The following is a 15,791-nucleotide window of genomic DNA, read 5'->3' on the forward strand; positions in this document are numbered from 1 at the left end:
CACTGTAAAATTTAGTAAGTTGTCATTACAAAAAACGAAACAAAAACAAAACTGGTCTTAGAGGAAATGCAAATATGTTACATTATAATTTGGAGGGTATTTGCACTCATATATCAAATAAACACCTTATTCAGTGATTGCAACTAAAACCTGAGTGGACTTCATCACTTGGACAAACTTCATATCATCACCATCAACACCAGCTTCTATAAAAAAAATAAGTTATTTACTAGAAATTAAAATTGTCCCATGCACCGCACAAGTACAGGAAATCTGATTTTATTAACATTTTAAGCACAAGCCTGAACAAAATTAGTCAAAGTGACTTTTACACTGGAAATCTGTTACACACCCACAAAAGCCAAATCTGCACACACCCAAACTGAATGAAGGATCACAATTACTTAGTGAAGCACATTTACACAACTATACTCTTCAGTGTGCATTATTCAATGCAGTTAACAAACTTCAAAAAAAATATATACATAACGTTAAATGCACTGATGTAATTTAAGGTTGTTGTATTTACTGAGTAACACTCCTTAGGCAATTATTTTGTGTAAAATGGATTTTAATGACAAATCATCATTACTGGTGCCACTTTTTTTCTAAGTGCTTCTTCTGGTTTGTTTTCAGCCCTGTGTACGGGAGCCTGGATGTTTCCTCAACACTGAAAGACAGAACAGTTTTGCTGCTGTTATCACTGATGTAAATCTGTTTGACACCAATCAGCTCACAGAAGAGCCAGGCCTTACAACTCTGTAACCATGGGTGAAGATTGCAGCGAGCTGTTAAATGGTGACTGTGAGGCGGCGCGGCAGACTAGCGACATCACCTTTAGCACTGGGATAAGCCCCACCTCCAACCTGCGCAGGAAGCAGCTGCTGTGGCAGAACGCCGTCAGGAACATCATTGACCAGCACAACCTGTACACACTGAGGCTCGCTGGGGGTTTGGAGCGAGGCAAGCACCATATCAAAGTCACCGATGCCTACATTGCGGACATCAACAGGTAGAAAGAAACTGATTTCTGAGTTAACTGAACCTTAACTATAATAAACGTTGGTATTAAGGTTAACTTCATCCTGCTGAAATTGCAAATGATCTCAATTAAAACGTTGAAATAACATTCCTGATTACTTTTTTCTTGATCGTTAATTAACTATAAACATATTAGTTAACTCCTAAAATGTGAATTTTTCCTGATTAATGTACAAATTAATGTAATCTTAAAGTTATTTAAAGTGTTATTTTACATTCCTTCCAGAATAATTTATGTGTTTATTAAAAATACATTGATTCATAGTAATTTCATGATTGAATTGATTGAATAACCTTAATAAATGTATGAACTGTCGGCATCTTAATTATTAATACAAGTTATCCTTATCCAAAACAGTTTACAAGTTACTGAATTAAGAACATTTAACAAAAAAAAACGTTTTTCACATAATTTTTTTGTCTATTCTCTTAAATCAAACTTGAAGTATTACACAAGTTCTTCGGTCTGTGTTGTCTTGCAGGCAGATCCGCAATAAAGCGTCTCGTGGAGTATTTTGGCAGAAGCGCCGTTCGTCAGCAGCTCGCATTCACCCAACAGTCACCACAGCAACACAGAGCAAACACGACCCACTCAGTGATGCTGACTTCTTTGTGTCGTCTGGGTGGACGGTGCGAGGCGTCTTCATCCCCACACTGCAGCACAAATTCAAGTAAAGACATTCAAATGGACATTTTAACTAAAAACCATACAATTATTAGCTGTATAATAACAATTATGATACAGTCATAAAATTAATGATCTTTGTTTAAATATGCTTTGTAGCATAAACCTTGATAGTATTTAGAATTTTTTACATATTTAATCATAAATCTTTACTTGCCTATTTTATTTATTCAGGTGTCTTATTGACTATATTGTTACTTATTGTCAATGGTATAAAAATAAGTAATGCTGATGCTTATAACCTCTTCAGGTCTGCAGACTTGGAGCAGCTCTACCAGCAGTTCTCCTCGGCTCAGAGAAGAACCTCACTGGTCGTCACTGTTGTCGTTGACATCCTGACCCGCCTTCTTGTCTCATTGCTGACATGGCCGCTGGGCTGGTGGGGCATGGCCTGTGATTGGCTTACCGGTCTGTCTGTAGTCTTGTGGATAGGAATCTGCCTGGTGGTTCTGACCAGAAAGGAAGTCTTGTCATCACCTCAGTGGCTTAGGTACACTGGGATGTAGCAGACCTGCTTGCTATGTGGGAGGGCTCCTTATAAGGATCTCTGTGCCAACTTAGCGACATCCTACATGAACTAAGTTACTATGTCTTTTAATGTAATCTGTCGCTAATATTATAGTACCTTGATGTGCGAAACAATATGGATTTATTTGTTTATTTATTTGGCTGTTATTAGGAAAGAAGCACTGCACTGCAGAGGGCATGTTTAGTTTTCTTTAAGATAAATATCAAGTTATATGCAGATGACATTTCATCCTACCAGCAGAATCTAAACAGTAGCTCAAATTTTAAACCACAGATAAGTCAATGTGACTGCTTGACTGCATTTACCAACACAGAAGTGATTTTCTTTTTTTTTTTTTTTTTTTTTCTTTCTTTTTTTTTTTTTAAATGACATCAGAAACAGCAGTATGCGACATTACGTGATGGCAGAGCTTCAGTTCATCCTTTGTCATTTTTTTTTTTTTTTTTTTTTTTAATAAATAGGACAGGGGGAATGAATGAGAGAGAGAGGGGGAGAGAAAGAAAGAAAACCAAAGGGGAGAAGAGACGGTGAGAAGGGGGGGGAAGAGAGAGAGAAAAAAAAAAAAACTCCTGGGTCACCTGTATGGAGAAAAAAAACAAAAAAAAAACAAACAAACAAAAACAAACAGAGGAGACAGCAAACAACAAAGAGCAACATAATAATAGAGAAAACAAAGCACCATCACAATAAACTAGCTAGTCATAGATATCAGTATTTACTAAGTAATAAACGATATTGTGCAGCACGCAAGATAGACAGCGCACAGTGTGCTTTGAGGCAGCAGCCAAGAAAGCTTTAGTCCGCGTCTGTGAATACCCATGTGTGCATACCTGTGTGGATCAGCATGCTTGCATTCCAAAGGTTTCTCCATGTAATGATCTGCTAGGGAGTGTGGGGGGGGCCACAGCCCCGTCCTCCAGGGTGTGAAGCGGGTATGGAGGAGATCAAAACTCCAGACATCCAGAGGCCCCCAGAACACAAGAGACCATGGAAGACCAACAGAGGGGCAGCCGCGCCACTGTCCCAGTAAGAGCTGAGGAGAGTCCCAGATGAGGGCTCGCCCAGCAGCCGCGGAGCAGAAGTCAGGGGGAGTTGCAGTGACGCGCCCGTGAGCTCCGCCGGCCCCCAGCTGCGCCTGAGTGACCGAGCCCTAGGCCGAGAGGCCGGGGGCACCCCACCTCCAAAGGGGCCCGAGCGAGCCCCAGGCCCCAGGCCCCGACAAGCGGCCGCCAAGGAGTGAGCCGGTGTGCACCCGGACGCCCACCCCCAGACACAAAGAACCACCAACGCACCGACACCTGAGGGAGTCCGCCACCGGCAGGGGAAGTGGTGGTGGGTGGAGATAGGCCTCCAAACCTTGGAGGGCCTGAGGTGTCCCCAGAGAGGTGGCGTCTGATACCCAACCTGACATATAGACACAGACATACAGGCACACACAGACACAAACATCCATTCCCACCCTCATGCTCTCATATGCACTCACTCCACACTCAACCAACGTGGAGACAGACATAAAGAGACGCTGTACACACAATCACACTCCCCAAGCGTACTCTACAAACCGGGTCTAGGTACCCTTGCCCCTGGAGGGGGGAATTGCACCCAGACCCAGGTGGTGTTACCCTTTTCCCTGCGGTGGGGAGAGGCAGACCACCCCGACTCCGCAGCAGCAGGGAGGCCCCACACCCCAGACCGCAGTCGTAGAAGTGATTTTCTAAAACAAATTCCTGACATTGAAAGCTGTAAGATGTCATAAATTCTTTTGGAAGAACGTTTGTTATTCTCTCCAGAAAAGGAAAGAAGAACTACGACTTCAGAAGCTGAAGGAACCTCTAAAATTCTTCAGTTTTCCAGAGTCTTATTCTGAAAATGTTTCACTTAAAAATTTGAAGACAGTGACCTGTTCTTCCTTTAAATCTACCTCAGGTATCTGTCAGTGGTCAGCTGGCTGTCTCAGACCTTCCAAGTGCTGGTTGGTGTTTTCAGTTGGGCGGAGAGCGATCACTCTTGGTATGTCTTCTTCACGCTTTTCTCCACTTACACCCTCCTGCCCCTCCCCCTCCTCTGGTCCATCATTGCGGGGGGAACCACCTCCACTCTGCACCTCCTGGTGGATTTCTGCTGTCACTATAATGACCACAGCTTCATCAGAAAGGTAACAAAATTGCTACATTTTATTGGCTGCTTTCTGTCACTGTGCAGTTAAACTGTCTGGTTGTACACGTGCAGGTGTTGTCCAAGGCTCTGCTGTATCTGGCTATGAACACTGCGGGTCTGTTCATTCACTACCTGTCTGATTGGACTCAGAGACAGTCTTTCCTGGAGACCAGGCGCTGTATCGAAGGACGAGTCAGACTAGAGAGGGAGAACAACAGACAAGTGAGGATGATATTTAAGGGTTCCCTAATCTTTTGTGTCCCTATTGAAGTGGAAGAAGTATTAGGATCATTTGTAAATGTGGTCAACCTATTCATCTATTTATTAATGATCTCAGTTATCAGCATAAAGTCAAATCATCATTTTTCTGACCAAACGTAACAAGATGTTTAACTAAGAAACAGCTAGGTAGCAAGTCATGTGAAACAAAGTATTTGGGATATGTCTGGACCTCATATATCCTAAAGCTAATGATGTGTGCGTCTTTGTGCTGTCAGGAACGCCTGGTGATGTCAATCCTACCTCAATTTCTGGTGCTTGAGATGATTGGTGACATGGCCGTCATGGAAGATTATCTGCTGCCTCAGCAGTTGCACAAGATCTACATTCACCATTACAAGGATGTCAGGTAATACAACCCACTTCTTTATGATGACGAGCCAGCTGGACACACATGCTATAAATGTAGTTTTAAAAGAATGAAGAACTTTGAGGAGCTTCAACAGACTAACAACTCTACTATAGTTATTGTATCGACTGAAATGACTTGTTATGGCAGTCAAATGAGCAGTTAACCTTTAACCACAGAGTTTTTTATCAAAAACCTCTAACTTTAGGCTCTAGTTTAGCTTACTAATTGTGGAGCCAACCACATACCACACAGCTATAACGTAGTCCAACTCATGGACCTTTGCTGAGTTTCTTCCTCCATTGTCCCATCTTTCTATCTACTTTAAAAAAAAAAAAAAGCCCCCAAAATTGATTAACGCTTGAACATCCAGCAGGTGTGATTTTTTGTTCTGCAACAACACCAGTAATAATGCAAAGGCATAATTTCTTAAAGAAGTTTTTAGCTTTCATCTAATGTAAAATAAGACTGAACAGGTATTGTTAGTGGTTTTATAAATTATTTCGATGATTTCATTACAGATTGTAAAGTTAAAAATGTAGAGGATGAATAAAGAATATGTAAAGGTCATTTAGCCAAAAATGTATTGCAGTAGTGGTTTTACATTGGTTTCAGTGGGATTAAAATGATATTCTCATGATGAGAATTTTGCCTCTCCACAGCATCCTGTTTGCAGACATCATCGGCTTCACATCGCTGTCATTGATTCTTTCGGCTCAGGATCTCGTTAAAACCCTCAATGAACTCTTTGGTCGCTTCGACAGGCTGGCTGAGGTCAGATCACCTTGTCAACTGCATCAGCTCCTGTTTTATGTGTTTGTACCAGTTAAAGGATTGGTGTATTTGTTATTCTACTAGGGGTTCTTTTGTTAAGTTTTGTATAAAGTTTTTTCATTTGAATTTAATCTTTATTTGGCTTTTGCCATTTATTTATTTATTTAGTGTTTTTTAAATGTACAAGGCCACAGTTTTTCTTTTTTCCCCTGTGTTTGAGTACAGGACCACCAGTGTTTGCGCATTAAGATTCTGGGTGATTGTTATTACTGCGTATCAGGAGTCCCAGAGCCTCAGAGAGGACATGCCCGCTGCTGTGTGGAGATGGGCCTCAGTATGATCAACACTATACGGTACCAATCATCTGTGGCTAACACAGCCCTACAGCTGTTTCCACAAAACTTCACAGGTGTATTTCATTTTAGTTACGTTCGTCGGGAGCTCCAACAGGAGGTGGACATGCGAATAGGCGTCCACTCTGGCTCCGTTCTTTGTGGTGTTTTGGGTCTTCAGAAGTGGCAGTTTGACATCTGGAGCTGGGACGTGGACGTCGCCAACAGTTTGGAGGCTGCAGGAGTGCCTGGGTAAGACAAATTAATACATAATATATCCTTATTACTTAATTGCCAAACTGCAGTTTGCTATAGGTGTCATCCCATAAAGTTAATCTTAATGATTAAAATACAGAAGATTTTTGTGATGTGTTGTACATTTTCATCTCCTTTCAGTCAGGTTCACATCTCCAAGGCCACTCTGGACTGTCTGGGTGGGATCTATGAGACAGAGGCGGGACATGGCCAGGATCGTAGCGAGTTTCTACGGAAACACAACATCGACACATACCTGGTCCGTCCGGCATCGAAGGAAGATGTGGAGCCGCCTAAAGCAAGGCGCCCCAGTTATGACGAGATAACAACGTGGAGTGCTGAGCTGCCATTTGGAGACATCCTAGGAAAGAATTTTGTGAGTGCAGAAGACAGATTCAAAGTCCATTAGTACTTTTCTGATTGAATTTCAATAACCTTTGACCTTTTGTTGTATTCTTTGTTGGTTCACAGATCCTTGCTACTTTTACCAATGGTTCACTGACCCAGCTGCCCAATAATATAGCAGCTCAGCGCTCAGGAACACGGGAGGTGAACAAGAGGATTCGCCAGGCCATGGAGGTGCGCAGCAGTGAGCGAATGAGGAAGGAGCACATCACGACCTTTACTCAGGTGTTTAAGGACTCCCATGTGGAGGGAAAGGTAACACGAGAATCTTTTTTCTTAGTAGGTTTTTTTTTTTTGGGGGGGGGGGGTGAAACTGGCACCTTGAAAACAGTCATTAATAAAATGTTTGTCTCTCAGTATTCTCAGATGAGAGACGAACTCTTCAAATCTAACATGGTTTGCTCCTTCATTCTGCTGCTGCTTTTAATGACAGTCCAGGTGCTAATCCCAGCCCCAAGGTATAGATTTTCCTTTTGTTAAATGATGTAAATAATTGTAAATGATGTTTGTCCAATTATCCAACAATTGGAAAAACATTAAGCTTAACATGTAAAAAACAAAACCATAGAATTTGTATTTAATCTTCAGATAAAACTGAAGACACTGCTATTGGTCCTGATCATATTTCAACTAGTGTTACTTTCTACTGTAACACGTTCAAAGTCACTGAAATCACCTTTTTCCATTCTGACCTTTATCTTGACCGTGTCTACATGCCAAATACATTAAATTGCTGCCATGAGATTAGATATTTGTGTTAATGAGCAGCTGTAATTAAATATATATTGAAAATATAAGACTTTGTGATCTTTTCAGCACCAAAATGTAACAGTACAAAAACAAGCTTCTGCAAATGCTTTTTTGTTTTTTATGTTAATAGATATTATTTTAACAGCCCTCACATCTAAAAGAGAAAATCATCTGCATAGGATCAGGTACCAATTGTTTCTCTGCACTTTTTGGCTCGATATAATAATTTATCTGGTCATGCTTAGAGATAAATGAAGCTAAAGATGAAACAAATTTGTTTTCCCCTTAAAAATATTATAAATGTTATACAAGGAGAGGAAACATCTTGTTCATGCTGACCGGAACTTCTATAACAGCTGACATGTGTGTGTTTAGTAACTTTTTGTTCCCACAGATTGTGTCCAATGGTCGTTCAGTTTGTGGTCAGTGGCGGCATTTACTTCCTGCTCTTGCTGCTGACTCTGGGGGAGGAATTTAAGCATTGTCCTGCTCCCCTCCAGTCAATCTGCTGTTGGGTGCATGAAAACAAGAGTGCCCGCATGCTGCTCACACTCACTGCCATCACTGTCAACTTTGGAATCGCCTCTGCAGACATTGTAAGTCTGATATTGTTTTTATCAAATCAACAACTAAGATATGTTATAGGTCATAAATACCGAACGATCATAAGAAAAGATTTGAAAACCAAACAAGCTAACATATTAAAATCGATTAAAAAAACATCATTGTCCGCCTCAGCATCACTTCTGTAACAGTTGCTGATGTGAATGCTGAGAAATGCAAAGAATGAAGCAATTTGGGGGAAAATGAATTCTCCAAAAATATTGTTTTACATTTTAAGCAGCAATGTTGACACAACACAGTGTGAGGATTACTGTTTGATGATGAGTCTCCATCAGTATAAAAGAGTATCAAGAGTATTGATTGTAATCACCTTGAATTTCTAAAGTTTTGCAAAAATGTGTTCTCTGTAAACGAAGTGTGAAATTACATCACTTTGACAGCATTGTCGTTTCAACAACTAAAAATGTGTATTTACACATTCTTTAGTTGCACCGGAACAGTGTTAACAGCAACATAAGATAAAATTAAAAATTTTCTTACAACAATGGGAATGTTTGTTTGAAGCATTTCAAGAAGTCCCTCCATTTTTGCATTGCTAGTGTTTTCGTTTAGTTTCTTGGTATTTTGTGCCAAAAAGTAATGACTCACCTGCAATAACGTGCACATCTTATTGTCTATTATGATTTCCCATATACTGACAACCAATCTTTTATGTTAAACATTTTTAAAAACCTCAGTGGGAATAATAGCTTCTTCCAGCAACTTACTGAAAGGCTTTAGTACAAAGAATTTAGTACAAAATAACTTGTTAGAAAGCTTCTTGCTTGCTTCCACTAGCTGTGGTGTGATTCATCAGAAACTGACATCAGCAACAGGGACTCCCTGCTGGCTCCGCCTCCCACGGCTTGGACCGATATCAACATTTGCACATATCCAGAGGTGAACACTCAAACATCACATGAACTCAGAATCATGATGACATTGTTTTGATTAGTCAGTAACCATTTTTAAAATTATCACTGGCCTTTCTGTGTACAGTACATGGTTCTAAGTGGCGTGGTTGCTATGGTTACCTGTGCCGTGTTCCTCAGACTGAGCTGCGTGTTGCAGCTGGCCGTTCTACTGCTGTTTGCTGCCCTCTACACCTACATAATCAAGAATTACAGGTACAAGTTCCATTCAGGTCATGTTCCTGTGTTTTTGTGTAAAGGTGTGGAAAATAAAATGTGGTCTCCTCTGTTGTTGTCAGGTCTCATCACTTGTGCAGGAATGGAGTCTGTGTTGTTCTTATGCTGATGTTTGTGGTGGCTGTCCTCTTCAACAGCAGACAGGTGGATTCTGTTAAACACGCTACCAGCTTTTATTGCTATCAAGCAAACAATGATAACCCTGATATGAATTCAGTATGCTAATATCCACCACTTCCCTCTTCCATTTCTTCACTGGTAGCTGGAGGCGACAGCACGGCTGGACTTCCTCTGGGGCCTTCAGGCAAAGAAGGAGGTGGAGGACATGAAGGAGCAGCGGGAGCACAATGAGTGTCTGCTGCTCAATATCCTGCCCGCACATGTTGCCCAGCACTTCTTGGAGAGAGACCGCAATGATGAGGTACCTGATGCCTTTCACATAGCAGCCAACTTGATTTCCTATTGAGTTTTGGAGCTTCAGCATTAGCATTCTGGTCACTGTCATTTAGTTTTTTCTAGTCAGAAGTGACCATATCTTTATGAGAGAGGATAACGAAGTTATCAGTTAATCAAAGCTAACTTCATTATCATGCTCTGGCCATGGGAGCATCACAGGACTACTGGGACCATTACACAGACACAGATAACTGTTAATCAGAGTGTAAAAAAATCCTAGACTTCCTTCAGCAAAACAGGAGCACAGACTTCTTGGGTGATTTATGAGTGCAAGTAACCATGCAGCAGACATATTATTGGTCAGATAATTGTATTGACGTGTTCCAAAAAAAGGTCCAAAAAGAGGGTAAAATATCACTGTATACTCATGATGTGATTCTGTATATTACCAAATTACACAAATCAGTTCAAACACTGTCCTGAGGTCAGAGTTTAGATTTTCCAATTAGCTCAGATGTATAACCTCCTATGTCATCATCCACCTGTCATCCAGAGGCCACTCCTCCAGACTTTCAGCCTTGATAAAATTTAGGCACGTGATTTCTAAAAAATTAAAAACAAACAACACTCGTACAGTTACATTTATTATAAATATATAAATATATATATAAAAATTACTGTATAGAACAGCTGAGACTTTGTAAGAATTGGAAGTGGTTTAGATAATATTTTGTGGCCATTTGCACATTTTTTGAGTCTTTCGTGACTTTTTCAAGTTTTTGTATAATTGTTTCTCATCTTTAAATGCAAGGTGTGACATATGCCCTCAGACCTCATGACCAGTAGGCCTGATCAATAATCGATATTTACTTATTCTATTAGTATGAGTCATATTAACAGAGCATTAAAGTGTGTGTGTGTGCGTGCGTGCGTGTGTGTTATCAGGAGTTGTACTCACAGTCGTATGAGCGAGTGGGCGTGCTGTTTGCCTCTCTGCCCGGATTCTCCGACTTCTACGAGGAAAAGGAGGTCCTTCATCAGCATGTTGAGTGTCTCCGCCTCCTTAACCACGTCATCAGCGACTTTGATGAGGTCATAAATCACACACACACACACACAAACGAGATATGTTTTGTAAACTTTATTAAATGTAGTATTTTTTACCTTTGTGTTTGTGTGTTGTAGCTGCTGGATGAATGCTACTTTCAGCAGGTGGAGAAGATCAAAACCACTGGCAGCTGCTACATGGCAGCTTCAGGCCTCTCACCTGACAGGCAGGTGAGTCCTGCTGTTACATCACAACACTTAAATGCTCCCTCTGAGCGTCTTGTCAAAGGCTCTGATGTCCATACACTCTTCATTCAGACGTGCATGTGTGTGTTCAGGATTGTGAGGATGGCTGGAATCACCTCAGTGAGTTGGTCCTGTTCGCACTCGCTATGCAGGAAACTCTCAAACACATCAACACACAGACAGGAAACAACTTCCAGCTCCGTGTTGGTAAGTACCACACACGCACACACACACACACACACACACACACACACACACACACACACACACACACACACACACACACATATAAATACCACTTTAGTACTCAAAGAAAAAAATAAAAATCTCTACATTTTCATGAGTTAGAAAGAGTTTAGAGGGAGAATTTGAAAGTTTTAAACAAACAGTTAAACCAGTAGTTTAGGTGCAAAGGTGAAAGATTTTCATCAAGAATGGGAATCATAAAAACATCAGAAATGTAAAAATGAACAATTTCACAAATGTATTTACTTCTTTTTATTTTATCTATAAAAAATCATTCTTTAAAATTCTTTGAAATAGATTCTTTAAAAATCATTCTTCTTTATATATTTTAAATGAATCATTGGTAAACAGTAACAAATATTTTAATATGTTTTTGAATAATGAACTTTTTAAAAGAATTACAAAATTACAAACATGTCTAGAAAATAATTTTTAAACAAAGTTTAATGTAATATTATTATTTTCATTATTATTATTACATTTTTAAAAGCTTTAGCAAAAATTTTAAAAAAAAGTGTATCTTTTTCCCTTATTATTATTGTGTATTATTTAAACACTCCATGACCTTTGACCTCTAACATCACTTCGAGGTGTGGCTCACGGTCCGGTGATAGCAGGTGTGATTGGAGCCACCAAACCTCAGTACGACATCTGGGGGATGACGGTGAACATGGCGAGCAGGATGGAGAGCACCGGTGTGAGCGGGCGGATACAGGTGAGCTCACCTGTTTGCAGAAACATGAGGTCATCACTTCAACGGGTTTTTAAATGTCGTCCTTTGTGTTTAGGTCTCAGAACACACCAGCTCTATTCTGGTTGAACGAGGCTTTCTGAGGCAGCTCAGAGGGGACGTTTATCTCAAAGGGATTAGTGAACGCCACGGAAAGGTGAGCCATCATCATCATGTGACCACACACATGACCTAAAGATCTAAACTATGAGATTTAGGTGCAGGTATGAACGAATGAGTTTGAAAATAGTTACATTTAACATAAAATTAACATAACATTAAAAAAAACTGCATTTTAACTTGGAGGGTTTATATTTAAACAAAAAAGTATATATCAAGAGTATGACAAAAAATTTGGAATTTTTATCATACAAATCAAAAGAAGTCAAAATGATGAGAAAGTGCATGACACAATTGTGCAGGAAAAGTGTGTCATACATTTTTGTAAAATTTGCCTAACACAAGGAGATCATTTTTATACATTTTTACCCCAAAAATATAAACAGAACTTTTCATAAACATGAGAAAAATATTTCAGATAAGAAAAATATCATGTTTAATGTATTAGTTACATAAACTGTACACACCACTGATCAAAGTGTTTTCCCTTCAGGTTCGAACATACTTCGTGAGCAGTCGGGAGGAGCGATCCAGCTTTATAGAGCGTGGTGGGGGGCGGGGCTTCAGCCTCAATAGGAACACACTGGGAGCTGTGGTCTACAGTTTGGTTCAAGCCCAGAAAAGGGAGAAGATGAGGGAGGAGAACGGAGGCTTCCACCTGGTGGAGGCGTCGTGAGGAGGAAAAAAAGGTTTGGTTTTGAGGGTAAAAGGTAAAACTGTCAACATTTGTGAAAGCTGAAATGTTGAAGGGGGTAAGGAGTTTGAACATTCATCTGCATCGTCTTAAAGTAAAGGAAAGATTAGTAATGATGGTGATGGATTGTTGTACTTTTGCTCTGTGTTTTGGAACAAACAACTCCTGTGGTGCTTTGCAGAGCAAAGCTAACAACATGGAATCATGCATGTGCAAATTAAACATCACTAATCACTGAGACACTGAAGGAAAGTTAAAAGTAGACAGATTCTCAGGGGACCTCTCATGTGTCTGTTACTCTGGTTTCTAAGTGGATTCCTGAAGGTTTATTCTGGATATTCAAGCAGCCTTCCTTTATAAGACTCGTCATTCTGCCAAGACTTTGATGCAGAAAAACATTCATGTTTTATTTTATGTGTTTGTGTAGGTTTGATTTCCTCATATGAAACTATGGGTTTTAAGTCAATAAAAGATTATAGTTAAAATTTTAACACAACATGTAACTTTTTACAAAACATATTTGTAAAAAGATTTTATGAAAGTGTGAAGAATTTTCTTATATTTCTTATATTAAGCATTTATTTACTGTGTTTTTATTCTTGCTGTTAAAGGTTTCAAACTCTTCTAGCAATTTTTTTTAAAATTGTCATAACTTTGTCTGACCACCAGATGGAGCCGCGTGCAGGACCAAAAACATTTCAGGATCAAAGCACTTTACATTTAGATATTTTAGATTTGTGGATATATAAGAGACACATTAAGTTGTGACAGAACTTTGTTTGTCTACAGAGGACAAAGTGTGTCTATAAGAAGCGTTGATTTAAAAAATAAATAAATAAAAAGGAAAAATAAACGTGGGTTTGTCCCTTGCAGTGTTTTTTTATGGTTAAATGTTTGAGCGCTCTTATATTGTGGCTAATTTACAATAAAGATCTGCCTAATATTTGACAGCTGTTAATGATACTATTTTGTTATTCTAATAAAATAAACAGGAAAAGAGAAATTGCTAATTTCACATGTGTTTACCTTTAAACTTGAGTAGATTTTTCATTTCTAAAAACACTGAAACTTTTCTTTTAGTAAATCCAGCTCCCAGCTTAGGTGTAACTACTAACAGGGTGGTTGTTGTTCTTTTCATAACTAGATTAGGATGATGTAAATCTAATCTTATGTGAAGCCTGTATTAAATGTACCTCAGTGCTCAATCTTATGACTCTTGTGATTGCTGAAAGTAAAAGTCACAGGAAAAGGAAAGTAGATGCTGCGTTAATTCAAAGGTTAATATACCAGAAAATTATATAAGTAATCTGGACCTTACAGGGACAACTACGACTCAGGTGAATAACAACAAATGACATATTACAGTATGCCATGTATGTCCTGCAGTATGACCAACAGGTCCAAGTTTTGGACACAGAGTTACACCTGACTCTAGAATTCACTGGTACAGATTTCATGTTCAAATTCACGGTTGACTCAGCAACTGTCCGAGTCCCGTTGCAAAACCACAAGACCAATTGCTCATGGTTAGTATGAAGTGTTTGTGCTGAAACGCTGTGTTTGGTTTTGTGCATTACGACCAGACATCTCCACTTTGGTCTTGTCTGTCCCATAGACATTGTTCCAGAAGTCTTGTGGGTTGTTCAGATGCTACTTTGCAAACCTAAACTGTGTTTAAATTTTGGAAGGCAGCCCTTCCAAACCACCAGCTTTCCGTGTGTTTCACACACTACTCGTGCATTCTGGCTTAATTTTTGTTTAAAAAATAATAAAATGGTTCAGTATGTCATGTTTTGTAGTTCTGCTGAGGTTTTCTTTACCTAATTGAAAGACCTACTAAGTACATGTTCAAGTTCATGGTTGATTCATATCATGTTGTGAAAAACCTTATAATATAAAGAGAATTTAATTTGTTTTTGCCATAAGCGGACTGAGATGGAAAATGTGTTTTAGGAAACTTTCGGGTCGTACAAACACTAAATGCTTTCTGTTAGCAAATCAAACTAGAATGGCACAAATGGCATAAGAACTCATTCACTACTACTTTAAAAACGACTTTCACCGTTAATATTTGTTGGCTAACCTCATGTGAAGATTGTAGCCAGCGCCATTAAATATGATGTACCTCAGGGCTCAGTCATAGGCCCACTGTGACTGTGAATTTAAAAGTCAGTTGTTTATAGGCAAAACAGTTCTATTTGTCTCTTGTATAAACCTTAAAATCCTCCACAACAAACACATCCATGTACATGTGTAACAGAGAAGCAGAATATTTGTGTGGAGTCTGGTTGAACTTTCATTTATCAGCATCTCCTGACTATAAGCGGGGGCCTTTGAGGCTACGGAGGGCAAATCAAATGGATTCACAGCTGGAATCCAGATCACATGAGTCTGTGAGTGATCTGATGTATGTGTGAGGAGAAAGCAGTCTATTCATTGTGCTGTGTTACAAAACTGCATGTTGGCTGACAGGTCTTGTGACATGAATAAATATTTCCGCTCTACAGTCTATAAACCATATAATAATAATAATAATAATAATAATAATAATAATAATAATAATAATGATATAAAGTTTAAAATCACTGAATTAATTGTTTTACACTTTGAGCTGATGGCGATGTAGTGGATTTAAACTCTTTAAAATGAATAAACTCTTAAAAACTGGTGTTATGTTTAAAAAAAACCTTTAACTTTAAGGAAATGTTTTCACTGTATTTGTTTCATTTTATACCTTTTACTTCTTTTTATTGTTTTGTCAGTATTTATGGTTGAATTATATTCATACTACAAATTATAATTCTTTTCATTATTTATGTACATTTGAATTCTGAGTTTATTATGCATTTCATTTTTCCATTTGAGTATGTTAGTATGTTTTCATAGTCATCTGTTTTATATTTACTTTATCATCATTGTTTTATTACATAGATCTTGTTGTTACATATTTTAAATTTGAATTTCTGGTTTTGTCTCTATTTCCACCTTTATTCAATCACAGTTTG

The 15,791-nt window shown here is 38.9% G+C and overlaps 1 protein-coding gene across 1 annotated transcript; it reads left to right on the top strand.

Moving 5' to 3' along the window:
* The first annotated feature begins 490 nt into the window (after positions 1 to 490).
* LOC308394148 (adenylate cyclase type 8) lies at positions 491 to 13,356 on the top strand. Its single transcript, XM_080878317.1, has 23 exons — positions 491 to 1,012; positions 1,524 to 1,712; positions 1,977 to 2,216; positions 4,182 to 4,410; positions 4,485 to 4,634; positions 4,910 to 5,040; positions 5,703 to 5,814; positions 6,040 to 6,167; positions 6,240 to 6,398; positions 6,543 to 6,777; positions 6,873 to 7,061; positions 7,164 to 7,264; positions 7,951 to 8,152; positions 8,958 to 9,059; positions 9,159 to 9,286; positions 9,370 to 9,451; positions 9,570 to 9,728; positions 10,649 to 10,795; positions 10,889 to 10,981; positions 11,089 to 11,203; positions 11,833 to 11,957; positions 12,031 to 12,129; positions 12,586 to 13,356. The coding sequence occupies exons 1-23, from the start codon at positions 768 to 770 to the stop codon at positions 12,766 to 12,768; spliced, it is 3,543 nt and encodes a 1,180-aa protein (XP_080734443.1). The 5' UTR covers positions 491 to 767; the 3' UTR covers positions 12,769 to 13,356.
* The last annotated feature ends 2,435 nt before the right edge of the window (positions 13,357 to 15,791 follow it).

The sequence above is a fragment of the Rhamphochromis sp. 'chilingali' genome (assembly GCF_963969265.1).
Source record: "Rhamphochromis sp. 'chilingali' genome assembly, chromosome: 3".
Classification (NCBI taxonomy): Eukaryota; Metazoa; Chordata; class Actinopteri; order Cichliformes; family Cichlidae; genus Rhamphochromis; species Rhamphochromis sp. 'chilingali'.